Here is a 27,750-nt window from a genome sequence, read left to right as displayed (position 1 = left end):
ATCTATATTAATGACTTTGATGAAGGGACAGACTGTAGTTAAACAAAATTTTCTGATGATAGAAAGATAGGTAGGAAAGCAAGTTGTGAGAATACATAAAGTCTACAAAAGGATATAGACAAGTTAAATATGTGAGCAAAAAATTGGCAGACTGAGTATTACATGGGAAAATCTGAAGTTGTCCACTTTGGCAGGAAGAATAGAAAAGCAGAATATTATTTAAATGGAGAGAATACTGCAGTACAGAGGAATCTGAGCGTCCTCATATATGAATCAGAAAACGTTAGCATACAGATACAGCATGTAATTAGGAAGGCAAATAGAATATTGGCCTTCACTGCAAGGGGGATGGAGTATAAAAGTAAAGTCTTGCTAAAATTGTACAGGGCATTGGTGAGACCACACCTGGAGTACTATGTACAATTCTGGTCTCCTTACTTAAGGATGGATATATTTGCAATGGAAGCAGTTCAGAAAAGGTTCACTAGGCTAATTCCTGGGATAAAGAGGTTGTCTTACCAGGAAAAGTTGAACCGGCTGGGCCTTTACTCATTGGAGCTTAGAAGATAGAGCAGAACTCATTGAAACATAAGAATTTAATTGGGGCTTGACAGAATAGATGCCGAGAGGATGTTTCCCCTCATGGGGGAATCTAGTACAAGGGCACAGTTACAAAATAAGGCGTCTCATATTTAGGAGGGAGAGGAGGAGAAATTTCTTCCCTGGGGGGTTGTTAGACTGGAAATCTCTTCCCCAGAGAGCACTGGAGGCAGGGTCATTGAATATATTCAAGACTGAGATAGATTTTTGATCTCTACCAGGGTCAGGAGTTATGGGGGCCATCAGGAAAATGGAACTGAGGCCAAGATCAGATCAGCCATGATTTTACTGAATGGCAGAGCAGGCTCGAGGGGCTGAAAGGCACATTCCTACACCTATTTCTTATGATCTTATGAATTTCACACAAATGCTCTAATCTCAGGCTGCCTCAAACCAACAATCCTAAAAATATATAACAAGGGGTCACCGAGAAACATGATTAAGAGTATTAGGTATCTTCACTCAATGTTTTAAGAATTATATGGCAAGTAAACAGACTGCACTTCATCATTAAAATAACAACAGGGCTTCAAATGCAAATAATGACCTTCAAAACATAGTGAATAAACACTACTGCAGAGATCTATAGCAAGTTGGAGAACAGGCTTGACACACAATGTGGAATTGCTCTGCTTTATTCCAGACTGCCACCTGGAGAGCTTGGGTGGTCACACGTTATTGCTATAAACATGCATCTCATGTATTATCTTCCTGTGATCCATCTCCCTTTTGCAGCAGCGTTCCCACTTTGTAAGAAACTTGGGGTCAATGGGCAAGTGAGAAGTGTGGTGTGCTTTATTTATCAATGGCCTTTAGGTATACAATCACAAAACATTATACAGCTTACAAAACAATTAACTATTTTGTCGCAATTCTGATTGCTGCACTGGGGAAATACAAGAAAAATTTCCAAGGAAAAGCACATTTCTGCATTAGTGGGAACACTGCTTCCAAAAACACACTTTCCTCATTAACTTCACTAAGGTCTGCTATATTTCAGTTTGAGACTGCAGATTCAAGTGAAGGATTCCAGAAAGCTTTCACAATGGAGTTACTAAATTGCATTTGATCAAGATTTGAGATGGTGACCTCCAGCCATTTATAAATTTATGAATTCTTGAAACTTTTGAGGCTGAGAATATTATATGGCTAAAGCTAAACCTGAGTTTATGGCTAAAGCTAAACCTGAGTCTACAAACCTGATACCTCCAGACAAGAGGAAATCGATTGCAACCTGTTATTTTGGGGATGTTGCAATATTGTTGATTCTGGGGGTAAGAGTGAGGAATGAGCCAAGGGAATGAGAGAGGGAGAGCAGGCAAGAGTGTAAGGGACCTTGAAGGGATAGAGGTGAATGGGTGAGGGAGATAAGGGCAGGGGTGTGTGTGTGTGTGTGGTTGGTGGGGGAGGGGGGGTTGAAGGGAGGGTGAGCTGAGGGAACTTGGGTGTGAAATTGGGGGGGGGGGTGGAATTGAGTGACCTGCAGTTCACCCCAGTACCGCTCTAGCTAATATCTCATCGTCGAGCCCCTAGTGTTTCACGAGTCTCCAGTGGAGTGAGAGACTGGCGGGGTGGCAGGCCGGGGCTAAGTGGGGAAGGGAGCTGGAGTCAGGTGGTGGGGACGGGATGGAAGGTGTTGGGGGGGGGGGTGGAAAGGAGAGCAGGGGACGGTGGTGGTGGAGGGGGGGGGAAGGAGAGCAGGGGACGGTGGTGGTGGAGGGGGGGGAAGGAGAGCAGGGGACGGTGGTGGTGGAGGGGGGGGAAGGAGAGCAGGGGACGGTGGTGGTGGAGGGGGGGGAAGGAGAGCAGGGGACGGTGGTGGGGGGGGGGGGAAGGAGAGCAGGGGACGGTGGTGGGGGGGGGGGAAGGAGAGCGGGGCGTGGGGGGGGAAGGAGAGCGGGGCGTGGGGGGGGAAGGAGAGCGGGGCGTGGGGGGGGAAGGAGAGCGGGGCGTGGGGGGGGAAGGAGAGCGGGGCGTGGGGGGGGAAGGAGAGCGGGGCGTGGGGGGGGAAGGAGAGCGGGGCGTGGGGGGGGAAGGAGAGCGGGGCGTGGGGGGGGAAGGAGAGCGGGGCGTGGGGGGGGAAGGAGAGCGGGGCGTGGGGGGGGAAGGAGAGCGGGGCGTGGGGGGGGAAGGAGGAGCGGGGGCCGTGGGGGGGGAAGGAGAGCGGGGCGTGGGGGGGGAAGGAGAGCGGGGCGTGGGGGGGGAAGGAGAGCGGGGCGTGGGGGGGGAAGGAGAGCGGGGCGTGGGGGGGGAAGGAGAGCGGGGCGTGGGGGGGGAAGGAGAGCGGGGCGTGGGGGGGGGAAGGAGAGCGGGGCGTGGGGGGGGAAGGAGAGCGGGGCGTGGGGGGGGAAGGAGAGCGGGGCGTGGGGGGGGGAAGGAGAGCGGGGCGTGGGGGGGGAAGGAGAGCGGGGCGTGGGGGGGGAAGGAGAGCGGGGCGTGGGGGGGGGAAGGAGAGCGGGGCGTGGGGGGGGAAGGAGAGCGGGGCGTGGGGGGGGGAAGGAGAGCGGGGCGTGGGGGGGGGAAGGAGAGCGGGGCGTGGGGGGGGAAGGAGAGCGGGGCGTGGGGGGGGAAGGAGAGCGGGGCGTGGGGGGGAAGGAGAGCGGGGCGTGGGGGGGAAGGAGAGCGGGGCGTGGGGGGGGAAGGAGAGCGGGGCGTGGGGGGGGAAGGAGAGCGGGGCGTGGGGGGGGAAGGAGAGCGGGGCGTGGGGGGGGAAGGAGAGCGGGGCGTGGGGGGGGAAGGAGAGCGGGGCGTGGGGGGGGGAAGGAGAGCGGGGCGTGGGGGGGGAAGGAGAGCGGGGCGTGGGGGGGGAAGGAGAGCGGGGCGTGGGGGGGGAAGGAGAGCGGGGCGTGGGGGGGGAAGGAGTGCGGGGCGTGGGGGGGTGTGGGAGGACAGCGGGGGTTGTGGGGAGGACAGCGGGGGTGGGGGGAGGAGAGCGGGGCGTGGGGGGGGAGAAGGAGAGCGGGGCGTGGGGGGGGAAGGAGAGCGGGGCGTGGGGGGGGAAGGAGAGCGGGGCGTGGGGGGGGGGAAGGAGAGCGGGGCGTGGGGGGGGGAAGGAGAGCGGGGCGTGGGGGGGGGGAGGAGAGCGGGGCGTGGGGGGGGGAAGGAGAGCGGGGCGTGGGGGGGGGAGGAGAGCGGGGCCGTGGGGGGGGAAGGAGAGCGGGGCGTGGGGGGGGAAGGAGAGCGGGGCGTGGGGGGGGAAGGAGAGCGGGGCGTGGGGGGGGAGGAGAGCGGGGGCGTGGGGGGGGGAAGGAGAAGCGGGGCGTGGGGGGGGCAAGGAGAGCGGGGCGTGGGGGGGGGAAGGAGAGCGGGGCGTGGGGGGGGGAAGGAGAGCGGGGCGTGGGGGGGGGAAGGAGAGCGGGGCGTGGGGGGGGAAGGAGAGCGGGGCGTGGGGGGGGAAGGAGAGCGGGGCGTGGGGGGGGGAAGGAGAGCGGGGCGTGGGGGGGGAAGGAGAGCGGGGCGTGGGGGGGGAAGGAGAGCGGGGCGTGGGGGGGGAAGGAGAGCGGGGCGTGGGGGGGGAAGGAGAGCGGGGCGTGGGGGGGGAAGGAGAGCGGGGCGTGGGGGGGGAAGGAGAGCGGGGCGTGGGGGGGGAAGGAGAGCGGGGCGTGGGGGGGGAAGGAGAGCGGGGCGTGGGGGGGGAAGGAGAGCGGGGCGTGGGGGGGGAAGGAGAGCGGGGCGTGGGGGGGGAAGGAGAGCGGGGCGTGGGGGGGGAAGGAGAGCGGGGCGTGGGGGGGGAAGGAGAGCGGGGCGTGGGGGGGGAAGGAGAGCGGGGCGTGGGGGGGGAAGGAGAGCGGGGCGTGGGGGGGGAAGGAGAGCGGGGCGTGGGGGGGGAAGGAGAGCGGGGCGTGGGGGGGGAAGGAGAGCGGGGCGTGGGGGGGGAAGGAGAGCGGGGCGTGGGGGGGGAAGGAGAGCGGGGCGTGGGGGGGGAAGGAGAGCGGGGCGTGGGGGGGGAAGGAGAGCGGGGCGTGGGGGGGGAAGGAGAGCGGGGCGTGGGGGGGGAAGGAGAGCGGGGCGTGGGGGGGGAAGGAGAGCGGGGCGTGGGGGGGGAAGGAGAGCGGGGCGTGGGGGGGGAAGGAGAGCGGGGCGTGGGGGGGGAAGGAGAGCGGGGCGTGGGGGGGGAAGGAGAGCGGGGCGTGGGGGGGGAAGGAGAGCGGGGCGTGGGGGGGGAAGGAGAGCGGGGCGTGGGGGGGGAAGGAGAGCGGGGCGTGGGGGGGGAAGGAGAGCGGGGCGTGGGGGGGGAAGGAGAGCGGGGCGTGGGGGGGGAAGGAGAGCGGGGCGTGGGGGGGGAAGGAGAGCGGGGCGTGGGGGGGGAAGGAGAGCGGGGCGTGGGGGGGGAAGGAGAGCGGGGCGTGGGGGGGGAAGGAGAGCGGGGCGTGGGGGGGGAAGGAGAGCGGGGCGTGGGGGGGGAAGGAGAGCGGGGCGTGGGGGGGGAAGGAGAGCGGGGCGTGGGGGGGGAAGGAGAGCGGGGCGTGGGGGGGGGAAGGAGAGCGGGGCGTGGGGGGGGGAGGAGAGCGGGGCGTGGGGGGGGAAGGAGAGCGGGGCGTGGGGGGGGAAGGAGAGCGGGGCGTGGGGGGGGGAAGGAGAGCGGGGCGTGGGGGGGGGAAGGAGAGCGGGGCGTGGGGGGGGAAGGAGAGCGGGGCGTGGGGGGGGAAGGAGAGCGGGGCGTGGGGGGGGGAAGGAGAGCGGGGCGTGGGGGGGGGAAGGAGAGCGGGGCGTGGGGGGGGAAGGAGAGCGGGGCGTGGGGGGGGGAAGGAGAGCGGGGCGTGGGGGGGGAAGGAGAGCGGGGCGTGGGGGGGGGAAGGAGAGCGGGGCGTGGGGGGGGGAAGGAGAGCGGGGCGTGGGGGGGGAAGGAGAGCGGGGCGTGGGGGGGGAAGGAGAGCGGGGCGTGGGGGGGGAAGGAGAGCGGGGCGTGGGGGGGGGAATGAGAGCGGGGCGTGGGGGGGGGAATGAGAGCGGGGCGTGGGGGGGGGGAATGAGAGCGGGGCGTGGGGGGGGGGAATGAGAGCGGGGCGTGGGGGGGGGAATGAGAGCGGGGCGTGGGGGGGGAATGAGAGCGGGGCATGGGGGGGGGGAATGAGAGCGGGGCGTGGGAATGAGAGCGGGGCGTGGGAATGAGAGCGGGGCGTGGGAATGAGAGCGGGGCGTGGGAATGAGAGCGGGGCGTGGGGGGGGGAATGAGAGCGGGGCGTGTGGGGGGGGAATGAGAGCGGGGCGTGTCGGGGGGGAATGAGAGCGGGGCGTGTGGGGGGGGAATGAGAGCGGGGCGTGTGGGGGGGGAATGAGAGCGGGGCGTGGGGGGGGGGAGGAGAGCGGGGCATGGGGGGTGGAAGAAGAGCAGGGGTGGTGGGGTTGGGGGGAGGAGAGCGGGGGGTTGGGGGGGAAGGAGAGCGGGGCGTGGGGGGGGAAGGAGAGCGGGGCGTGGGGGGGGAAGGAGAGCGGGGCGTGGGGGGGGAAGGAGAGCGGGGCGTGGGGGGGGAAGGAGAGCGGGGCGTGGGGGGGGAAGGAGAGCGGGGCGTGGGGGGGGAAGGAGAGCGGGGCGTGGGGGGGGAAGGAGAGCGGGGCGTGGGGGGGTTGTGGGGAGGACAGCGGGGGGTTGTGGGGAGGACAGCGGGGGTTGGGGGGAGGAGAGCGGGGCGTGGGGGGGGGAGAAGGAGAGCGGGGCGTGGGGGGGGAAGGAGAGCGGGGCGTGGGGGGGGAAGGAGAGCGGGGCGTGGGGGGGGGGGAGGAGAGCGGGGCGTGGGGGGGGGGAGGAGAGCGGGGCGTGGGGGGGGGGAGGAGAGCGGGGCGTGGGGGGGGGAGGAGAGCGGGGCGTGGGGGGGGGAGGAGAGCGGGGCGTGGGTGGGGGAGGAGAGCGGGGCGTGGGGGGGGGGAGGAGAGCGGGGCGTGGGGGGGGGGGAGGAGAGCGGGGCGTGGGGGGGGGGAGGAGAACGGAGCGTGGGGGGGGCAAGGAGAGCGGGGCGTGGGGGGGGGAAGGAGAGCGGGGCGTGGGGGGGGGAAGGAGAGCGGGGCGTGGGGGGGGGAAGGAGAGCGGGGCGTGGGGGGGGGGGAAGGAGAGCGGGGCGTGGGGGGGGGAAGGAGAGCGGGGCGTGGGGGGGGGGAAGGAGAGCGGGGCGTGGGGGGGGGAAGGAGAGCGGGGCGTGGGGGGGGGGGAAGGAGAGCGGGGCGTGGGGGGGGGAATGAGAGCGGGGCGTGGGGGGGGGGAATGAGAGCGGGGCGTGGGGGGGGGAATGAGAGCGGGGCGTGGGGGGGGGGAATGAGAGCGGGGCGTGGGGGGGGGGGAATGAGAGCGGGGCGTGGGGGGGGGGAATGAGAGCGGGGCGTGGGGGGGGGAATGAGAGCGGGGCGTGGGGGGGGAATGAGAGCGGGGCATGGGGGGGGGGAATGAGAGCGGGGCGTGGGAATGAGAGCGGGGCGTGGGAATGAGAGCGGGGCGTGGGAATGAGAGCGGGGCGTGGGAATGAGAGCGGGGCGTGGGGGGGGGAATGAGAGCGGGGCGTGTGGGGGGGGAATGAGAGCGGGGCGTGTCGGGGGGAATGAGAGCGGGGCGTGTGGGGGGGGAATGAGAGCGGGGCGTGTGGGGGGGGAATGAGAGCGGGGCGTGGGGGGGGGAGGAGAGCGGGGCATGGGGGGTGGAAGAAGAGCAGGGGTGGTGGGGTTGGGGGGAGGAGAGCGGGGGGTTGGGGGGAGGAGAGCGGGGGGATGGGGGGAGGAGAGCGGGGGTTGGGGGGAGGAGAGCGGGGGTTGGGGGGAGGAGAGCGGGGGTTGGGGGGAGGAGAGCGGGGGTTGGGGGGAGGAGAGCGGGGGTTGGGGGGAGGAGAGCAGGGGTTGGGGGGAGGAGAGCGGGGGTTGGGGGGAGGAGAGCGGGGGTTGGGGGTGGAGAGCGGGGGGGAGGAGAGCGCGGGTGGGGAGGAGAGCGGTGGGGGGTGGGGAGGAGAGCGGGGGGGGTGGGGAGGAGAGCGGGGGGGGGGTGGGGAGGAGAGCGGGGGGGGGGGGGAGGAGAGCGGGGGGGGGGTGGGGAGGAGAGCGGGGGTGGGTGGGGAGGAGAGCGGGGGGGGTGGGGAGGAGAGCGGGGGGGGTGGGGAGGAGAGCGGGGGGGGTGGGGAGGAGAGCGGGGGGGGTGGGGGAGGAGAGGAGGAGAGTAGGGGATGGGGGGGAGAGGAGGAGAGTAGGGGATGGGGGGGAGAGGAGGAGAGTAGGGGATGGGGGGGGAGAGGAGGAGAGTAGGGGATGGGGGGGAGAGGAGGAGAGTAGGGGATGGGGGGGAGAGGAGGAGAGTAGGGGATGGGGGGGAGAGGAGGAGAGTAGGGGATGGGGGGGAGAGGAGGAGAGTAGGGGATGGGGGGGGAGAGGAGGAGAGTAGGGGATGGGGGGGGAGAGGAGGAGAGTAGGGGATTTGGGGGGGGAGAGGAGGAGAGTAGGGGATTTGGGGGGGGAGAGGAGGAGAGTAGGGGATTGGGGGGGAGAGGAGGAGAGTAGGGGATGGGGGGGAGAGGAGGAGAGTAGGGGATGGGGGGGAGAGGAGGAGAGTAGGGGATGGGGGGGGAGAGGAGGAGAGTAGGGGATGGGGGGGGAGAGGAGGAGAGTAGGGGAGGGGGGGGGGAGGAGGAGAGTAGGGGATGGGGGGGGGAGGAGGAGAGTAGGGGATGGGGGGGAGAGGAGGAGAGTAGGGGATGGGGGGGAGAGGAGGAGAGTAGGGGATGGGGGGGCAGCGGAGGAGAATAGGGGAAGGGGGGGCAGCGGAGGAGAGTAGGGGATGGGGGGGAGAGGAGGAGAGTAGGGGATGGGGGGGAGAGGAGGAGAGTAGGGGATGTGGGGGAGAGGAGGAGAGTAGGGGATGGGGGGGAGAGGAGGAGAGTAGGGGATGGGGGGGCAGCGGAGGAGAATAGGGGAAGGGGGGGCAGCGGAGGAGAGTAGGGGATGGGGGGGGGCGGGAGGAGAGTAGGGGGTGGGGGGGCGGGAGGAGCGTAGGGGATGGGGGGCGGGAGGAGAGTAGGGGATGGGGGGCGGGAGGAGAGTAGGGGATGGGGGCGGGAGGAGAGTAGGGGATGGGGGCGGGAGGAGAGTAGGGGATGGGGGCGGGAGGAGAGTAGGGGATGGGGGCGGGAGGAGAGTAGGGGATGTGGGTGTGGGGTGGCGGGGGGAAGTGGAGACGGGGGCTGGGGGGGGGTGTGTGGAGACGGGGGCTGGGGGGGGGTGTGTGGAGACGGAGGCTGGGGGGGGGTGTGTGGAGAGGGGGGCTGGGGGGGGGTGTGTGGAGAGGGGGGCTGGGGGGGGGTGTGTGGAGAGGGGGGCTGGGGGGGGGTGTGTGGAGAGGGGGGCTGGGGGGGGTGTGTGGAGAGGGGGGCTGGGGGGGGTGTGTGGAGAGGGGGGCTGGGGGGGGTGTGTGGAGAGGGGGGCTGGGGGGGGTGTGTGGAGAGGGGGGCTGGGGGGGGGTGTTTGGAGAGGGGGGCTGGGGGGGGTGTGTGGAGAGGGGGGCTGGGGGGGGTGTGTGGAGAGGGGGGCTGGGGGGGGTGTGTGGAGAGGGGGGCTGGGGGGGGTGTGTGGAGAGGGGGGCTGGGGGGGGTGTGTGGAGAGGGGGGCTGGGGGGGGTGTGTGGAGAGGGGGGCTGGGGGGGGTGTGTGGAGAGGGGGGCTGGGGGGGGTGTGTGGAGAGGGGGGCTGGGGGGGGGTGTGTGGAGAGGGGGGCTGGGGGGGGGTGTGTGGAGAGGGGGGCTGGGGGGGGGTGTGTGGAGAGGGGGGCTGGGGGGGGTGTGTGGAGAGGGGGGCTGGGGGGGGTGTGTGGAGAGGGGGGCTGGGGGGGCTGTGTGGAGAGGGGGGCTGGGGGGGCTGTGTGGAGAGGGGGGCTGGGGGGGCTGTGTGGAGAGGGGGGCTGGGGGGGGGTGTGTGGAGAGAGGGGCTGGGGGGGGTGTGTGGAGAGAGGGGCTGGGGGGGGTGTGTGGAGAGAGGGGCTGGGGGGGGTGTGTGGAGAGGGGGGCTGGGGGGGGTGTATGGAGAGGGGGGCTGGGGGGGGTGTATGGAGAGGGGGGCTGGGGGGAGTGTGTGGAGAGGGGGGCTGGGGGGGGTGTGTGGAGAGGGGGGCTGGGGGGGGGGGGTGTGTGGAGAGGGGGGCTGGGGGGGGGTGTGTGGAGAGGGGGGCTGGGGGGGGCTGTGTGGAGAGGGGGGCTGGGGGGGGGTGTGTGGAGAGGGGGGCTGGGGGGGGTGTGTGGAGAGGGGGGCTGGGGGGGTGTGTGCAGAGGGGGGCTGGGGGGGGTGTGTGCAGAGGGGGGCTGGGGGGGGTGTGTGCAGAGGGGGGCTGGGGGGGTGTGTGGAGAGGGGGGCTGGGGGGGGTGTGTGGAGAGGGGGGCTGGGGGGGGATGTGTGGAGAGGGGGACTGGGGGGGGGTGTGTGGAGAGCGGGGCTGGGGGGGGTGTGTGGAGAGGGGTGCTGGGGGGGTGTGTGGAGAGGGGTGCTGGGGGGGGGGGTGTGTGGAGAGGGGTGCTGGGGGGGCGTGTGTGGAGAGGGGGGCTGGGGGGGCGTGTGTGGAGAGGGGGGCTGGGGGGGCGTGTGTGGAGAGGGGGGCTGGGGGGGCGTGTGTGGAGAGGGGGGGACGTGGGGGTGTGGAGAGGGGGGTACGTGGGGGTGTGGAGAGGGGGGGACGTGGGGGTGTGGAGAGGGGGGGAAGTGGGGGAATGTTCCGCGCTCACTCGCTCTCTTTCTCTTGATGCGTCCGGACTCCGAGCCCCGGTACCTACCCCCGTCCTCCCCCGAAACTGCTGTACTGCTGTTGCCGCTCCTCATAACTGTCAAAATCCGCCATGGGCCCGGCTCGAGACAGGCAGCGGCCGCCAGGACCCCGGGAACCATAGCAACCGGGACTGCCCCAACTTTGCCGGCTCAAAACTCCTTCAGACACAATTCTATCACCGAGTCCACCTCATTCTCATTCTATTTTCTTTCTGTTTCAGCAGATTCAATGAGAATAAATGGCGGTTGATTAATAGCTCGTCGGCTATCATAAAGAATACCTCAGCAAACTGAACAGGAGGAAAACGGAATCCCCGGAGGTCACGACCCTTGTGTGAAGACCAAAGGCAGCATGGCTGTAGCGAGTGAGGCGGAGTGGATCCCCAGCCCCGAGGCAGAAAGGAGCCCGGAGAGTATCCCCGGCACCGGGGGGACGACTGTTCCGAGGAAAAAGAGAAATCGAGGCCCGGGATCAAACATCGGCCTCCTCCAGCAGAATCGCCAGTTCCTCGACTTCTTCTGGGACATCGCCAAAGCCGCGCAGGATGTGCGGCTGCAAGGGATCAAGGGCCTGTTGGCTTATCTGAAAAGGCCAGAGAGCCGGGTAAGGGAGCCGGATGGGGTGGTGTGAGAACTGGGGGGCCGGGGGGTGGGAGGGGAGAGAGCCAGGTGGCGGGGGGAGTGAGAAGGGAAGAGCGGGGTGGGTGGGAGCGGAAGAGGGGGGTGGGGGTGGGGTGTGAGCGGAGGAGGGGGGTGGGGGTGGGGTGTGAGCGGAGGAGGGGGGTGGGGGTGGGGTGTGAGCGGAGGAGGGGGGTGGGGTGGGGGGGGAGGGAAGAGGGGGGTGGGGTGGGGGGGGAGGGAAGAGGGGGGTGGGGTGGGGGGGGAGGGAAGAGGGGGGTGGGGTGGGGGGGGAGGGAAGAGGGGGGTGGGGTGGGGGGGAGGGAGGGGGGGGTGGGGTGGGGGGGAGGGAGGGGGGGGTGGGGAGGGGGGGGGTGGGGTGGGGGGGGGGAGGGGAGGGGGGGGTGGGGTGGGGGGGGGAGGGAAGGGGGGGGTGGGGTGGGGGGGGAGGAAGAGCGGGGGGAGGAGGGAGGGAAGAGCGGGGGGGGAGGAGGGAGGGAAGAGCGGGGGGGGAGGAGGGAGGGAAGAGCGGGGTGGGGGAGGAGGGAGGGAGGTGGGGTGGGGGGGAGGGAAGAGCGGGGTGGGGGAGGAGGGAGGGAGGTGGGGTGGGGGGGAGGGAAGAGGGGGGGTGGGGTGGGGGGGGAGGGAAGGGGGGGGTGGGGTGGGGGGGAGGGAAGGGGGGGGTGGGGTGGGGGGGGAGGGAAGGGGGGGGTGGGGGGGGAGGGTAGGGGGGGGTGGGGTGGGGGGGGAGGGAAGGGGGGTGGGGGGGGAGGAAGAGCGGGGGGAGGAGGGAGGGAAGAGCGGGGGGGGAGGAGGGAGGGAAGAGCGGGGGGGGGAGGAGGGAGGGAAGAGCGGGGGGAGGAGGGAGGGAGGGAAGAGCGGGGGGAGGAGGGAGGGAAGAGCGGGGGGGGAGGAGGGAGGGAAGAGCGGGGGAGGAGGGAGGGAAGAGCGGGGGAGGAGGGAGGGAGGGAAGAGAGCGGGGGGGAGGGGGGAGGGGGGAGGGAAGAGCGGGAGGGGGGGAAGAGCGGGGGGAGGGAGGGAGGGAAGAGCGGGGGGAGGGAGGGAGGGAAGAGCGGGGGGAGGGAGGGGGGAAGAGCGGGGGGGAGGGAGGGGGGGAAGAGCGGGGGGGAGGGAGGGGGGGAAGAGCGGGGGGGAGGGAGGGGGGGAAGAGCGGGGGGGAGGGGGGAGGGAAGAGCGGGAGGGAGGGAAGAGCGGGCGGGGAGGGAGGGAAGGGAGGGAAGAGCGGGCGGGAAGGGAGGGAAGAGCGGGGGGGAGGGAAGGGAGGGAAGAGCGGGAGGGGGGGAGGGAAGAGCGGGAGGGGGGAGGGAAGAGCGGGGGGGAGGGAGGGAAGAGCGGGGGGGAGGGAAGGGTGGGGGAGGGAGGGAAGGGCGGGGTGGGGGAGGGAGGGGGGAAGAGTGGGGGAGGGGGAGGGGGAAAGGGGGGGAGGGGCAAAGAGAGGGAGGGAGGAGGGGGAAAGGGGGGAGGGGAAAGGGAGTGGGAGGGGGAGCGAGGGGGAGGGGGGAGCAGGAGCGAGGGGGAAAGGGAGCGGGGGGGGAGCGGGGGGGGGGAGCGGGAGGGGGAAAGGGAGTGAGGGGGAGGGGGCGAGAGCGGGAGGGGAAAGGAAGGGGGGAGCGGGAGGTGGGAAAGGGAAGGGGAAAGGGGGAGCGGGAGGTGGGAAAGGGAGGGGGAAAGGGGAGAGCGGGAGGTGGGAAAGGGAGGGGGAAAGGGGGGAGCGGGAGGGGGTGAAGGGAGGGAGGGGGAGGGATGAGGAGGGGGCGAGAGGGGGAAAGGGAGGGAGGGGGAGGGGGAGAGGGAGGGGAAGCGGGAGGGGAAGGAGAGGGGAGTAGGTGGGAGGGGGCGGGAGTGGGGAGAGGGAGGGGGAGCGGGAGGAGGAGAGGTGGGAGGGGCGGGAGGGAGAATGGGGAGGGGGCGAGAGCGGGGGTGGGTGGGTAGGGGAGGAGAGCGGGGGTGGGGGGGCGAGAGCAGGCGGTGGGGGGCGAGAGCAGGCGTAGGGGGGCAGGAGGGGAGCAAGTGCCAGGCCTTTGGGGGGGGCGAGTGCCAGGCCTTTGGGGGGCGGGCGAGTGCCAGGCCTCTGGGGGGGGGGTGGGGCGAGTGCCAGGCCTCTGGAGGGGGGGGGGGGGGGGGGGGGGGGCGAGTGCCAGGCCTGTGGGGGGGCGAGTGCCAGGCCTGTGGGGGTCGGGGGGGGGCGTGTGCCTGGCCTGTGAGGGGGGAGGTGGGCGAGTGCCAGGCCTGTGAGGGGGGGAAGGGGGTGAGTGCCAAGCCTGTGGGAGGGGAAGGGGGCGAGTGCCAAGCCTGTGGGAGGGGAAGGGGGGCGAGTGCCAGGCCTGTGGGGGGCGAAGGGGGCGAGTGCCAGGCCTGTGGGGGGCGGGAGGGGGGTGAGTGCCAGGCCTGTGGGAGGGGGGGGAGTGCCAGGCCTGTTGGGGAGGAGGGGGCGGTGGGCGAGTGCCAGGCCTGTGAGGGGGGGAAGGGGGCGAGTGCCAAGCCTGTGGGAGGGGAAGGGGGCGAGTGCCAGGCCTGTGGGGGGCGAAGGGGGCGAGTGCCAGGCCTGTGGGGAGCGAAGGGGGCGAGTGCCAGGCCTGTGAGGGGGAAGGGGGCGAGTGCCAGGCCTGTGAGGGGGAAGGGGGCAAGAGCCGGTTTGGGGGTTGGAGGGACAGAGTGCTGTGTTGGGCAGGGTAGGGGGTAGAGCTGGGTTGGGCAGAGGAAGGAGAGCTGGATGGGGGCTGGTGGGAGAGGGTGAGAGAGGGAGCTGGCAGATTGGTGCGGAGGGGAGAAAGAGAGAATACTGGGTGATGGGAGGGCTTGTGAGGGATCTGGGTTAGGGCTGTTGAGAGAGCCAGTGGGCCTGAGGAGCGGGTGAGGAGCTAGGGAGAGGAAATCGGGGTGAAAGGGAGGGTGTGTTGCAGGGGCGTTTGGTTGGGATAGGGGGTGGGGAAGAGCAGGTGGAGTTGGGAGCTCCGGCGTGGGTGGAAGTCTCTGATTCCAAGCCTGGCATACACATGTGTGTGGCAGTTCAGAGTTGGTCCAGGCGGTCCAGGACCAGTGAGACCTCCCTGTGTTACAGTTGAAATACCAGGTCCCAAAAATCCCCTCTGGCCAGCAGTTTGCCTTTCTGGCCCTCGGCATTCTTCATTCTCTGGGCTATTTGTTCTCCACCACCACCCTAACCCCCCACCCTGCAAAACAGCCATTTATTCAGTGTTCCTGTTACTTAATTATTAGAAGTATTTAACAATTTGATTGCCATGGAAGGTTATAACCATGGGGATGGTTCATCAGGCTCACGCACCCCAACAGTAATATCTAGTAACCATTGACTATCTATTTCTAGGATGATGAGCTTCAATATGCAATCAAGCGTCTGATTGATGGCCTGGCAGCAACCCGTGAAACCGCCCGTCCAGGCTTCAGCTTGGCCCTGGCACAGGTCAGTCACTATATTTAATGGATGTTTAGCCAGTGGACAGGGCCATAGGGCTATTACAGCTAGCAGACAGAGGGCACCATCGGTCGCTTAAGAGAATTTGAAATCTGGTCCTGGAATCACAAAGCTTGAGTAACCCACTGCAACAAGTTCCCCATGAAATTCTGCTTTGATCTTGTTGTCTTTTAAACCCACTCCCCTCCTTGTATTTTTTCCATCCTCAAACACATCTGGTCATGAAAACAGATGTTACCAGGCTCTAGCTCAGGTCATTTGCCCATAGTGCACAACTTTGAAATGTCCCTTTTGACTTGTCCCTTTCCTGCCTGGCAAAATGCCCAGCCGTCATCAGTCATTCGATTAGAGGTTTGTTGGCTGTGAAATATTGATTCGCACACACCAACCATTCATCGGCCAACACGTCCATCCTTGTGACACACTGCCTTCCTACGCCATTTGGAAAGCAAAAATTACCTAATTGGATGATGTTTGACTATTTTCAATATTTTTATATCTGTTCAAAGAAAATGGGAAAAAAAATCTGTTTGAATGTCCCTAGAATTTTTCTCCAGGGTTGCACACAGCAGTGCCCTGGAGATTGATCTTTGATTCCTGGAAACTCCAGGCCAATCCTGGAGGGTTGGCAACCCTAGGAGGTGCCTCTATATTTTGTAATAATGGAGACCAGAACTGTGCTCAGTTTTAAAGATAGAAAGTTATGCCTTTTTTTCAAAAAAAGGGCATTCATCAAGATTGGTTGCATTTTCAAACAAAAGTGAGTCTTTATTCTGGCTGGTGAGATGTGGCGGGTCTTTGGTTTACTGATTAATATCTGCAAGGGGCCTATTCCAGTGGAGAGGCTGCACTCACATTCCAGACTTTCATGCAGTCCCAACTCGCTAACGTTGCAGAGAGGGGGCCAGCGGTGTGGAGTGGAACAGATGATGGAGACGCAGCCAGTAATGTGGGAGCTGGTGCATTAGCCAAACAGAAGAATAAAAAGAAAGAACTTGTTCAATGCAGCAAGGAAGGGGCGAGAGGATTTGCAGAGGGGCGGAGGAGCTGCTGCCCTCATCCGGACCGTCCTGAGAGGAGCTCTCAGCGACGACAGGCAGCTGCTGCGCCTCCGTAAGGTCCCTTTCGACCTCCCTGCTCACCGCAGATACATGGGCACCAAGTGCTAGCGCTTGGTGTCCACAACATCTCCCACATTGGGAATGACCACTCGTGGCCAGTACCGCTGTGAGGGCTTGCAGGTCAGAGCGTATCCCAATCATAAGATGTTCCATCCAATTGAACCCCCTCTCTATGAGAGTTGTCAATCTCTCATTGGAGGAAGCTCTTCCCTGAGGGTCAAACCTTCCCGTGCACTCTGCCTGTACTCCTCCGTCGCAGAGACTAAATGAAGCATTCCCTCATGCAATCCTGCCAGATGCAAATGCACTCCCTGCAGCTGCTACATTGGGGACAACTCCAGATGCACGTCATCAGGGCCGGACTCAGCATGTGCCTTGTCCCCTGCAGCCCTCCAGCTGTTGGAGCCATTGGCACTCTCTGCCCCTACCATCTCCTCCAACCATTGTAATGTGCCCTCTCTACTGTGACCCGGGACACTAGCCAATGGTAAAGTCCCCACCGAGGTGTATGTGTCTGCGCTGGTGCCTGGCTGGCCGAAATGATATGCCACAAGTTACACGTGTTGGCCCTCAGGTGTGGAGGTGGGGCTGCGGTGTCGAAGTGCGGCTCACTCTGGTGGTGATGCTGAAAGTAACAACAAGGACAGTGCATCAGTGTACAGTCGGTTCAACCTTTCATCCCTTTCCCCCCAGCCTCATAAGTCGCTCACCCTTCAAGACCATAAGGAGACGAACATTGTAGGGGTGGAAAAGAGTCAAGGGGAGGCCCAAACATTAAACGCACGTGCAGACAGGCTGGCCAGATGGCCTCAGGAATGCCACATGGCTGGTTATGTTGGAGTGTGGAGAGTGCAGAGGTACCTGACCTGGATGCATTGTGGCCTGGATAGTTGCTGGGCTGAGGAAACATTGCAAACAGTTGCGACATTTGCTGTGGATCACAGGAGATTGAGAGGTCACATTATTGGCCTTCATTCCGTTGGGAGGGGTATAGACCAGGTGGGCGGAAGGCAACATTTCCCCTTGGCGCAGGGATGAGTAACGTGGTGGCATTTATCTAAGTTGAGTGCCATGAGGTTCACAGCTGAGGTGCTGAGGACCTTTTGGACAAAGTAATGTGGGGTGCACTGGTTGAACAGGTGGTGGCAGTCCCAAACCCCCTAAGGTGCAATAAGTCTTTGGCTGTGCAGCAGCGATCCAATGGCATGTTAGACCATGGTGATAATGGTCACAAATGAGATAAGGTGACTTTGGAAGGTGGTGGAGACGCGAATCATCAAGTGGATGAGGGTCCCTTCTGTATGACCTACACGTCAGAGTGTCTCAGTTTGTGAATAAGCATTGTTTCAGCATTAACGATTGCAACAACCATCAGTGGTTTGGATGGTGAGCAGACAGAGTGAATGGAACTGTGGACCACTGGACCCCAGCCTCGCTGCCCCTGGCCTCCTGTCTCCTGCCCCGGCCTGTTTTTCGAAGGTTGTGAGGTGCTGGAGGAGGGTGTGCCCACCTCCAGTCCTCTGGCACTCCCGTGCATTGTGCTGACTTTTTGCCTGCAAAACAGGGAAGAGGATTTATTGGGGCTGGTTGCTCATGTACTCTGCATGCGCACACCACATCCCAACCACAGTGGCCCATCTGAGGCCTCCAGCAGCTCCTGTCCACACTACTGGTGATCAGTCCCCAGAAGATAGTACAGCTGGTCCCAAACCCCTCCCCCAATGGCCACCTTGGACACATTCGGGGTCCATCACTTTGAATAGCACACGGGTCTTTGCGCCCACGGCAAGGAGGCGCAACTAGGTGCGGCGCCGATGCCAGCAGATGGCACTTGGCCAAAACACCTTGAGGCACCCCTTGCACCATCTCATTACCATCAATATGACATGTGTTGGAGTTCTGAGTATGTGTCATGTGGCCTCCCCTGCAGGTTGCCCCCAGACTACTCAAATGCCACAAACACCAACATATGCCGCGGGGAGAACCCTTCTTCTCCTCAACCACTAATGCTGATGTAAGCTTGGTCAGTACCTGTTTTCCCACCCAGCATGCGCCAGATGCCCTATGCAGTAACAACAGTAAGAGGTGGGGGGGGGGGGGTGCTCAAAGGCTAAGGCTACCTTCTGGGTCAAAGGGCCAAGACCGACATGGTACTCGCCCATCCAGAGCGCAGCAAATCATTGACTCTTTTTCTGCACTGGGTGCCAGTGAGTCACACATCATCATGGGCACTGACAGCATCACCCACCTCCTCCCCTGCCTGGCTAGTGACATGGGGGGCCCTCCTCCTCCCATCCTCCGGATACAACAGGTACCGACGGATAGATACCTCTTGGAGGAGGACAGCAAGGCATGCGTCAGAAAATCAGGGGGGCACAGTGCCCCCCCCACTGGCCTCTCCTGCAGCCTGCCCCCCTCCTCCTCATGCTGCTGTCCACTCGGTCCTCCCTCCCTCTCTCCACAAGTGGCCATGGTGCACTGCCTCAAGCAGGCTGCCTGGCCACTCTTTATGCAGGCTGCCGGTTCCCCATTGGAACTGCCAGTCTGAGGCCGCCCGCCCCGTGACTATTTTCCCGTTCTCCATGGGAGTTGCTTAGCCGCTGGGCGGCCCTTAATTGACCTGCCCGTGGAAAATGGCAGCACAGCCCGTTTTGCCAGCGGCAATCAGCCGCCCACCTGCCACCGAGTCGGTCAGGCCTGCCCAATCGACAAGCGGAAAATTCTGTCCTATGTGTTTTATGTTACTAACTAATTTTCTCCGTTGGTATCTAATTACTGAAGATTTTAATCCTTTTGCTGATTTCAAGTCCCAAAGGAGCCCTAAACGTTCTGATACCAATGTTGCCTTTGGTTATTATTCTTTTATGAGTCTTGATGATGAGCCTGCCCCTGCTCTCTCAAAAACCTGGAACTCCCTTCCTAGCAGCCCTGTGGCTATACTTGCACCAACTGGACTGCCACAATTCAAAAAGCCAGTTCACCGTCATCTTCTCAAGGGCATTTAAGGGTGGGCGATAAATGTTGGGGGTTGTTGACTAATGATCAGAATTAGAAATGCTGGTTCTCCCTGTTGTGGTCACTTGCAGGACCTGGGCAGAGGTCTGCTAAAAGGTCAGTCTGGGGGCTGCATTTGGGATTTTTCTGGTTGGAATGGCAGAATTAGTCAGTAGATGCACATGAGAAACAATAGAATGGTTTAGCGCAGTACACGAGAATGAGTTCTCTGGAGTCAGTGATCCAAATAACGCTTGCTCTGTGTTTGCGTTCTTCTGCTTTGAAATGTCATACAATCCTCCACCAGTTGTGAGACATTTTGCTAATTTCTTTTCTAACAGCTCCTGCAATACAATGAGGAAATCCCTCTGCAGACAGTCCTGGAGCATATTAAAAAGAAACATGATGTAACAAAAGCAAAGAAGGTGAATGGCTCATATCTGATTTTTAATGTTACTTGGCCTTAGAAGTAACAACAGCAGGTAGGACCAGCTGAGGGCAGAGCAAGGAGTCACTTTGAATATGTGTGTTTAGTGAGCCTGTAAACAGCATCCAATGCAAACTATTGGTTAGGATTTGGAAGGGCTACAAGCGGTTTTGAAAGTATTATGATTCAAAGGTGGAACTAGCCACATTTTGCTTGATTTCAGACACCCTTAGAATAGTCAAAAACTTAAATGTTGAAACATTTACATTGAATTATATAGGATATTTGGCTCAGAAACAGGCAGTTCAGCCCAACCAGTCCATGCTGTTATTTTTGCTCAACTTGAGCCATCTTCCCCCATCTAAATCTACCTGCTAATTGTGCAAATTGAGGGTAAAGCATCTATTCCCATCTCCCTCAAGTGTCCCTCTAGCTTTGCCCTAAATGCCTCTGTCCTATTTGCTTCACCACTCCCTGTGGTAGTGAGTTCCACACTCTCACCACATTTGGGTAAAAAAGTTTCTTCTGAGTTCCCTGTGGATTTCTTCATAATTATCTTATATTGTTGGCCTCTAGTTATGTTATCCCAACAAGAACAACCACAACTTGTGTTTATATAGCAGTTTTACTGTAATGAAGCACCCCAAAGTGCTTCACAGGAGCATTATAAAACACAGGGTGACACCAAGCCACAAGCAGATATTAAGTCACATGATCAAAAGCTTGGCCAAAGAGCTAGGTTTTAAGGAACATCTTAAAAGAAGAAACAGGTGGAGAGATGTAGGAGGGAATTCCAGAGCTTGGGCCTAGACAACTGAAGGCATAGCCACCAATAGTGGAACAATTATAATTGGGAATGCACAAAAGATCAGAATTAAAGGAGTGCAGAAATCTCTGAGATTTATGGGACTGAAAGAGATTACAGAGATGGGAAAAGGGCAAGGCTGTGGAGTGATTTTAAAAACAAGGACGAGAATTTTAAAGTCAAGACATTGCTTGACTGGGAGCCAGTGTCAGTTGGTGAGCACAGGGTGTTGGAGGAAAGGGGCTTGTTGTGAGCTAAGGCACCAGGCTGAGTTTTGGATGACCTAAATTTACAGAGGGTAGAAGGTAGGAGAAATCTAGGAGTGCATTGGAACAGTCAACAGAGGTGAAATTAGGTGATATTACAGAGGTGGAAATAAGCAGTCTTATTGATGGCATGAATATGAGATCAGAAGCTCATCTCAGGTCAGATGTGACACCAAGGTTGCAAACAGAAGGGCTTAATCTCAACGGTTGCCAGGAAGAGGGATCGAGTCAGTAGCTGGGGTTCTGAGTTTGCAGCAGAGTCCAAAAACAATGGCATCAGTCTTCCCAGTATTACATGGAGGAAATTTCTGCTCATCTTATACTGGGTGGTGGATGATAATTTAACAGTGGAGGAGACAAGAGGGAGTGAAGAAGGAGAGCAGATATGATGGGCCCATTGGTTACCTCCTATGCTGTAAGATTCTATGATTGAAAGCTGTTTTGTTATCTTTATTGCATTGATGTTAGTTTTCTGAAATATCTTGTTTTAATTTTATTCTTTAACTAGCACATTGTATTCTTAGTAATCCTCACACCTCTGTTCCATAACACAAGTAGATTCTGTCCATGTACTGTACTTTTCAAGATTAATTGTAAACTGAGCCTAGGAGAGGTTCTGTATTTACTTTGGTTGGTTATGGTGTGTTGGCACACTGCGCCTTTGGTAACCTGATTGTACCAGTGCCACAGGCAGTATGCCATCAGAAGTGCTTTGTTGTGATGTGGTTGGGTGTTGGGTTGCATTTAAGAACCTTCTGCCCTGACGCTGAGGCTAAGTAGTTCTTTCAGTGGATTGAAAATTAAAGACAGATTGTCTATAAGACCATAAGACTTAGGAGCAGAAATTAGGCCATTCGGCCCATCGAGTCTGCTCCGCCATTCAATCATGGCTGATAAGTTTCTCAACCCTATTCTTCCGCCTTCTCCCTGTAACCTATGATCCCCTTACCAATCAAGAACCTATCTACCTCAGTGACCTGGCCTCCACAACCTTCTGAGGCAATGAATTCCATAGATTCACCACTCTCTGGCTAAAGAAGTTTCTCCTCATCTCTGTTCTAAAAGGTCTACCCTTTACTCTGAGGCTGTGCCCTCGGGTCCTAGTCTCTCCTACTAATGGAAACATCTTCCCCACATCCACTCTATCCAGCCCTTTCAGTATTCTGTAAGTTTCAATCAGATCCCCCCTCATCCTTCTAAACTGCATCGAGTATAGACCCAGAGTCCTCAAACGTTCCTCATATGTTAAGCCTTTCATTCCTAGGATCATTCTTGTGAACCTCCTCTGGACCCTCTCCAGGGCCAGAACATCCTTCCTGAGATACAGGGCCCAAAATTGCTCACAATATTCTAAATGTGGTCTCACCAGAGCCTTATAAAGCCTCAGCAGCACATCCCTGCTTTTATATTCTAGTCCTCTTGAAATAAATGCCAACATTGCATTTGCCTTCCTAACTACCGACTCAACCTGCAAGTTAACCTTAAGAGAATCCTGGACTAGGACTCCCAAGTCCCTTTGCACTCGAGATTTCTGAATTCTCTCCCCATTTAGAAAATAGTCTATGCCTCTATTCTTCCTGCCAAAGTGCATGACCTCACACTTCCCCACGTTGTATTCCATCTGCCACTTCTTTGCCCATTCTCCTAACCTGTCCAAATCCTTCTGCAGCTTCCCCGCCTCCTCAATACTACCTGTCCCTCTACCTAGTTTTGTATCATCTGCAAACTTAGCCAGGATGCCCTCAGTTCCTTCATCTAGATCATTAATGTTTAAAGTGAAAAGTTGTTCCAACACTGACCCCTGCGGAACTCCACTAGTCGCCGGCTGCCATCCTGAAAAGGACCCCCTTATCCCCACTTTCTGCTTCCTGCCAGACAGCCAATCTTCTATCCATGCTAGTACCTTGCCTCTAACACCATGGGCTCTTATCTTACTGAGCAGCCTCCTATGCGGCACCTTGTCAAAGGCCTTCTGGAAGTCCAAGTAGATAACATCCATTGTCTAACCTACTCGTTACCTCCTCAAAGAATTCTAACAGATTTATCAGGCATGACCTCCCCTTTATGAAACCATGCTGACTTTGTCCTAATTTACCATGCACTTCCAAGTATTCTGAAAGCTCATCCTTAATAATGCTCTCTAAAATCTTACCAACAACCGAGGTCAGGCTAATTGGCCTGTAATTTCCTGTCTTTTGCCTCACTCCCTTCTTAAACAGGGGGGTTACATTAGCGATTTTCCAGTCTTCTGGGACCCTCCCTGACTTGAGTGATTCCTGAAAGATCACCATTAATGCCTCCACTATCTCTTCAGCTATCTCCTTCAGTACTCTGGGGTGTAATCCACCTGGCCAGGTGATTTATCCACCTTTAGACCTTTCAGTTTTCCTAGCACCTTCTCCTTGGTAATGGCCACCATACTCACCTCTGCCCCCCTACTCTCTTGAACTTTGGGGATGTTACTCGTGTCTTCCACCATGAAGACTGACACAAAGTACCTATTCAGTTCCTCCGCCATTTCTTTGTTCCCCACTACTTCTCCAGCGTCATTTTCCAGCGGCCCAATGTCCACTTTTGCCTCTCTCTTACCCTTTATATACCTAAAAAAAAACCTCTTGCAATCTTCATTTATATTACTGGCTAGTTTACCCTCATATTTAATCTTCTCCCTCCTTATTTCTTTTTTAGTTGTCCTCTGTTGGTCTTTGTAGGCTTCTCAATCCCCTGGTTTCCCACTGCTCTTCGCCGCATTGTATGCTTTCTCTTTAGCTTTTATGCTGTCCCTGACTTCCCTTGTCAGCCATGGTTGCCTTGTCCTCCCTTTAGTATGCTTCTTCTTCCTAGGGATGAATTTTTGTTGTGTCTCCCAAATTACTCCCAGAAACTCTCACCTCCCAGTCAATTCTGGCCAGGTCCTCCCTCATGCCTCTGTAGTTGCCTTTATTCAACTATAATACCGTTACACCTGATTCCAGCTTTTTCCTTTCAAATTGTGGGGTAAATTCTATCATATTATGGTCACTTCCTCCTAAGGGTTCCTTCACCTTAAGCTCCCTTATCAAATCTGCCTCATTACACATCACTAAATCTAGAATTGCCTGTTCCCTAGTGGGCTCCACCACAAGCTGCTCCAAAAAGCCATCTCGTAGACATTCCACAAATTCCTTTTCTTGGGATCCACTACCAACCTGATTTTCCCAGTCTATCTACATCCTATCTGCCCAACTGACTTGTGAGTTGCAGGCAGGATCTTAGGGAGTGATAAACTAATCACAAAATGGTGGGTGGTATTGTAGTCGATTTGAAATCTATTTATACTTGTGCCCATGTGATATAGAAAAGAACTTAAGATTTTATTTTGACTTATGTGCAGTTTTTTTTTGAAGCTACTTCAAACATGCAGATTGTGTGTAATTGTATAGGAGAGTGAACGTAAGGTAAATCAGAGACCTGGTATCCGATTGTTATGCACTGTAACCTCTCCAGCCTGGATTGCTTGGGACCAAGGCATTTCTGGATTTTAGAATTTTCTGGATTATAGAATAACATTACAATGCCTATACTTAATATGTCCTTGAGGTACAAAACAATGACAAAATTTTTTAAAGAACTAATAAAAAATTGTTTATTTACCCAAATATTGATTCTTCCATTTTCCAAAGTACTGCACTGGACTAAAATAACTGAACTGTTGTATACCCTGTGTCTGTAAAAGGACTAAGACCCAGAGTTAGAATGACCAGTAGGCCAGGCTAGGGAAAGTGAGCTAATGATAAACATTTTATATCGATTTGCTGACTGTTCTTCCTCTGTCATCTATCTTCTCTTTCTCTCTCCCACACACTAGCACACTCCCCTATTTCATAATTGGTTGCAGTGCGGTGAGCTGTGGGGCTTGTTGGAAAAAGTCCCAGACAACTCTTGTTTCCGGATTTTGGACTGGAGAGGTTACAGTATATTTGATGCTGTGTTGTGAAACATTCATAGACAGTCCTAACTGGTTCTAGTTCTTGAGCACTTGGTGTGGATGGACTATACTTGGTTTGACCCATATTATAGCTGCTGGTGTTTTCTCTAAGTTCCTGCAACATTCTATAACATTCAAGTTTATCTATGCCGGTTTCATCTGTACATGGGATCCTGTTGTTATGAATAGTAGCTCAAATCAGAGTGAAACATTATGCTAAGGAACAATCTAGCGACAGTGATTTGGCACTGGACTCCACAGGTGATAGAATGCTGATTTTGTCCATGCAATAACCATGTTACAGGTTTTGGAGGAAGTCTGGAACTTGTTAGTGGAAAGATTGTGTAGCAAGCTTCCTCAAACGCTACGCAATGCCTGAGCAGTAGCAAGAGACAAGAACAGGGAGAGTGAGGGAAGAACAAAAGAAACAAAACACAAGAGTATCTAGAAACCATGTAACTGGGTAGTGTAACATTGGGATAATGCGATATATTTGTCGTTCCAGCAACTCATCCGAAATGCTGCATTTGGAAACCTCTTTGGTGTGTTGGCACTTTCACAGTCAGGACGACTCATAAAGGTAAATTTCAATTTCTCTGTACGCCTCTGAAAATGGAATGACAACCAGTTTGCATGAATGAGAGATTCAGATCCACTTAATACTGCATTTCTGTGCCAACCCTAGGTATAAACATGTAAATGATAAAGCAGCAAGGAAGTTGCAACATATTCTGGGCACCACTGTTTTAGTCATTTTGCCGGAGTAGTGAGGAAATTTTGTGTCAGAGCTCTCAGAAGTTCTGAATTTGAAATTCTGGAGCGTGCTCCCTTTACTTTAATTATTGGTGTAGTCATAATACTCTCAATCTCAGGTTTTGTGCTTCAGTACATAGCCAGTCACCAATCAAACCTACAAGACATCATTATGTAATGATCATAAAATCAGTCATTTGAATGGGGGTGAGGGAGCTCATCTTTGTGAACCTCTGAATGATTGAGAAGTGGTCAGGGAAGCAAGGCATCCAGGAGAATTTAAGATCGTTGGTTTCCAATGCTATGGTTTCAAAGCACGTGACTTCTCTAATAAATTCTGTTACCATCACTATTATTGGTGGAAAGCATTTGACTGGTTTTTAATTTAATCAATTTAACCTGCTTTATTCTGTGCAGAATAGGATAGTCATCTCCGATCACAACTCCACCGGAAGTATTTGGGTCTCATAATGTAGCAATGAAAATCGTAACTGGCTCTGGAGCCCCTAAGTACCTCTACCTCCTCAACCCTTTATCTTTCTTAAAACTCACATCTGTGACAAAGGTTTTGGTCATTGCTCCTAATCCCTCATCCAGTCTTTCATTCTACGTCTCTAAAGCCTTTCGGAGCTTTTTTTCCCTATGTTAAAGCTGTTACAAGTTGTTGTTGAATGATTGTGGAGTTCTCTATCCAGTTACACGCCGAGCCAAAAAGAGGAACCAATAAGAATGGAAATAAAAGAATAAACCTGGTCTCAGTAAAAGTGATCATAAACCTGGTGGATTGTCTTTAAAAACCTATTTGGTTCACTAATGACCTTTAGGGAAGGAAACCCGCCACCCTTGCCGTCTGTGTCATTTATGTGACTCGAGTCACTCACCAAGATGGTTGGCTCTTTGCTGTCTGAAGTGGCCGTCCAAACCATTCGGTTGCCAACAGTGCCCACATCCTTAGGATGATTTTTTAAAAATCCCCCACAAAAACATGGTGGCCTCATGATTGGCAACCGAAGGGTTTGCAAAACAGCAAACCAATGGCTAGAGACTTCATCTAGGTCCTTTCTTTCCTTAGGCGCTGGCATCTGCTTTTAATCTTACCCATTTTCTGTGACATCAGCTAATTCTAACCTACTTCCCGCAACCAGTGGCTGCTCCCCCCACACCCCCCCCAACCATCTCCCCTCTGATCCACCTTTAAATGAATCATTGTGCCCCACTGTCACTTCTCCTCCATTACCTCAGCCTTGACATCAATTCTTTCTCCTTCCCCGCCCCATCCCCCCACCCAGCTCCACCACTCAGGGCGGTTTCTCTCTAGATCATCAAGCACCGCTTTTAAGGTAGCTACTGTAGTTCACAGTTTGTCTGCCTCCTCTCCCCATTGTCTTTTCACAGCTGACCCTCCCATCAGTTTTTGTCCTACTGTGTTTTCTGATGATTCTGTCTCATTGCTTCACTCATCCTTACTTTCACTCTATGGCCTTTTGTGTGCACATATGTGTAAGAAATCATTATGCAGTGACATCCAGTTGTGGCCTGTGTATTGAAGTGACTGGTGCATCTTGGGTTTTGGGATTCTAATGTTGTATTGAGCTTTTCAAATTAATTCACGATGGCAAAAATAATTGAAGTGTTTCAAAATTGTTTGTTGCTAGGAGCCAAATATACTTCTGCAGTCGATCCAGCTGCTGCAGAGCCTCAGTCATTTTAAGCAGCACCTCTCTAATCTGCCAAGAAAAACAATTGTGGACATCCTGTCTGAGGTGAGGCTTTAGGTTATACCAGTTAAATGTGTTTTTTTAAAGTCGCAGAATAACTTAGTTTGTAAATGAATGCTTTGTATGAGCTGCTCAGAGAATCAGACTGGAATTGTGATGGGTGGGTCACCTCTTGACTAATTTAGTTGAATTTTTGAAAGGGTGGAGAGGGGACTGTCCGCAGAGATTGACTACGGGTATCAGGAGGCTCCCCACAAAAGATTCTTAACAAAAATAAAAGCTGACAAAATTAGAAGTAAGCACATGATGTGGGCTGAGAGACAGGGAATGGATTAGGGATAATGGGAACACTGGTGGAATGTGACAAGTGGTGTTCCCAGGGATCTGTACTGTGACCTCAGTTTTTCCCATTAATATCAGTGACTTGGATGGAGAAATAAGGAGTGCATACCCAAGATCACTGACGGCACAAAGATGCACGGTAAGTTGTGGGTAGGAATCAGAAGTTAGAAAGGGATGGACAGATGAAATGAGTGGGCAAAACAGTTGAAGATGGAGTTTAGTGTAGGCAAGCACAAGGTCGTCCACTTTAAATCCAAGAAAGCCAAATCGAAATAGGCTCTTCATGTTTGACACTGGGAGCTGTGGAAAAATGGAGAGTTTTGAGTGTCCAGGCACAGACGTTCCTTCAAGCTAGTGGACAGATACAAAAGGGGGCTGTAATAAAAAATTATGAAGTGATGCTTCAGTTGTATAGACCTTTGTTGGACTCCATTTGGAGCGCTGTTTTCCGTCTTGGACACCTCACTTCAGAGTAGATATATTGTCCTTGGAGGAGTTACAGTATAAATGATAGGGCTTAAATGGTTAAAATTTGAGGACAGGTCGCATCAACTTGACTTCTATTCCCCAGGGTTTAGATGGTTGAGTGGTAATCTAATTGTGAAACTTTTAAAATGATAGAGATGGCATGAGGGGTTTCTTGAGGGAATGGCGTGATTGGGAGCAAATCACAACAGTGTGACCACAGTTGACCTAGCTAAGGGATAAGGAATAATTTGATGACACAGCAAATAATATCAATTAACATCCATGCTAGTCATCAACTCTTATCTGTATTTTGTTAATTGCCCTTTCAGCTGGCTGTTTTAGTTCAGCTCCATTACGCTGCCTAGTTCAGTAATATCTTCTAATCTGCTTTGCTTGATACTTAAAAAATGGTAGCCCTAACAGCAAGACTCCCTCTGAGGCAGGCTGCATATTTTGAGGCAGTAGCTTATTTTGTCATTTGTTTTTTAAAAAGCC

General features: G+C 57.6%; 2 protein-coding genes across 3 annotated transcripts in view; one reads left to right on the top strand and one right to left on the bottom strand.

Annotated features, from left to right (window-relative positions):
• The window catches only part of eif4h (eukaryotic translation initiation factor 4h), a 92,100-nt gene extending 81,708 nt beyond the window's left edge, over positions 1 to 10,392 (bottom strand). The window contains exon 1 of the mRNA XM_041196675.1: positions 10,328 to 10,392. Within this exon, the coding sequence (XP_041052609.1) occupies positions 10,328 to 10,392 (65 nt within the window). The remainder of the gene's footprint in view (positions 1 to 10,327) is intronic.
• A 243-nt stretch (positions 10,393 to 10,635) lies between these two features.
• Positions 10,636 to 27,750, top strand: part of mybbp1a (MYB binding protein (P160) 1a) — a 90,328-nt gene continuing 73,213 nt past the window's right edge. The window contains exons 1-5 of one of the 2 annotated variants that reach the window (XM_041198270.1): positions 10,636 to 10,923; positions 14,287 to 14,382; positions 18,851 to 18,934; positions 24,480 to 24,554; positions 26,383 to 26,490. In XM_041198270.1, the coding sequence (XP_041054204.1) occupies positions 10,672 to 10,923; positions 14,287 to 14,382; positions 18,851 to 18,934; positions 24,480 to 24,554; positions 26,383 to 26,490 (615 nt within the window). In that variant the 5' untranslated portion in view covers positions 10,636 to 10,671. The remainder of the gene's footprint in view (positions 10,924 to 14,286; positions 14,383 to 18,850; positions 18,935 to 24,479; positions 24,555 to 26,382; positions 26,491 to 27,750) is intronic. The other variant, XM_041198271.1, reaches the window with a different exon arrangement.

The sequence above is a fragment of the Carcharodon carcharias genome, chromosome 10 (genome assembly GCF_017639515.1).
Source record: "Carcharodon carcharias isolate sCarCar2 chromosome 10, sCarCar2.pri, whole genome shotgun sequence".
NCBI lineage: Eukaryota > Metazoa > Chordata > Chondrichthyes > Lamniformes > Lamnidae > Carcharodon > Carcharodon carcharias.
This window is presented reverse-complemented; position numbering and strand designations above follow the sequence as displayed.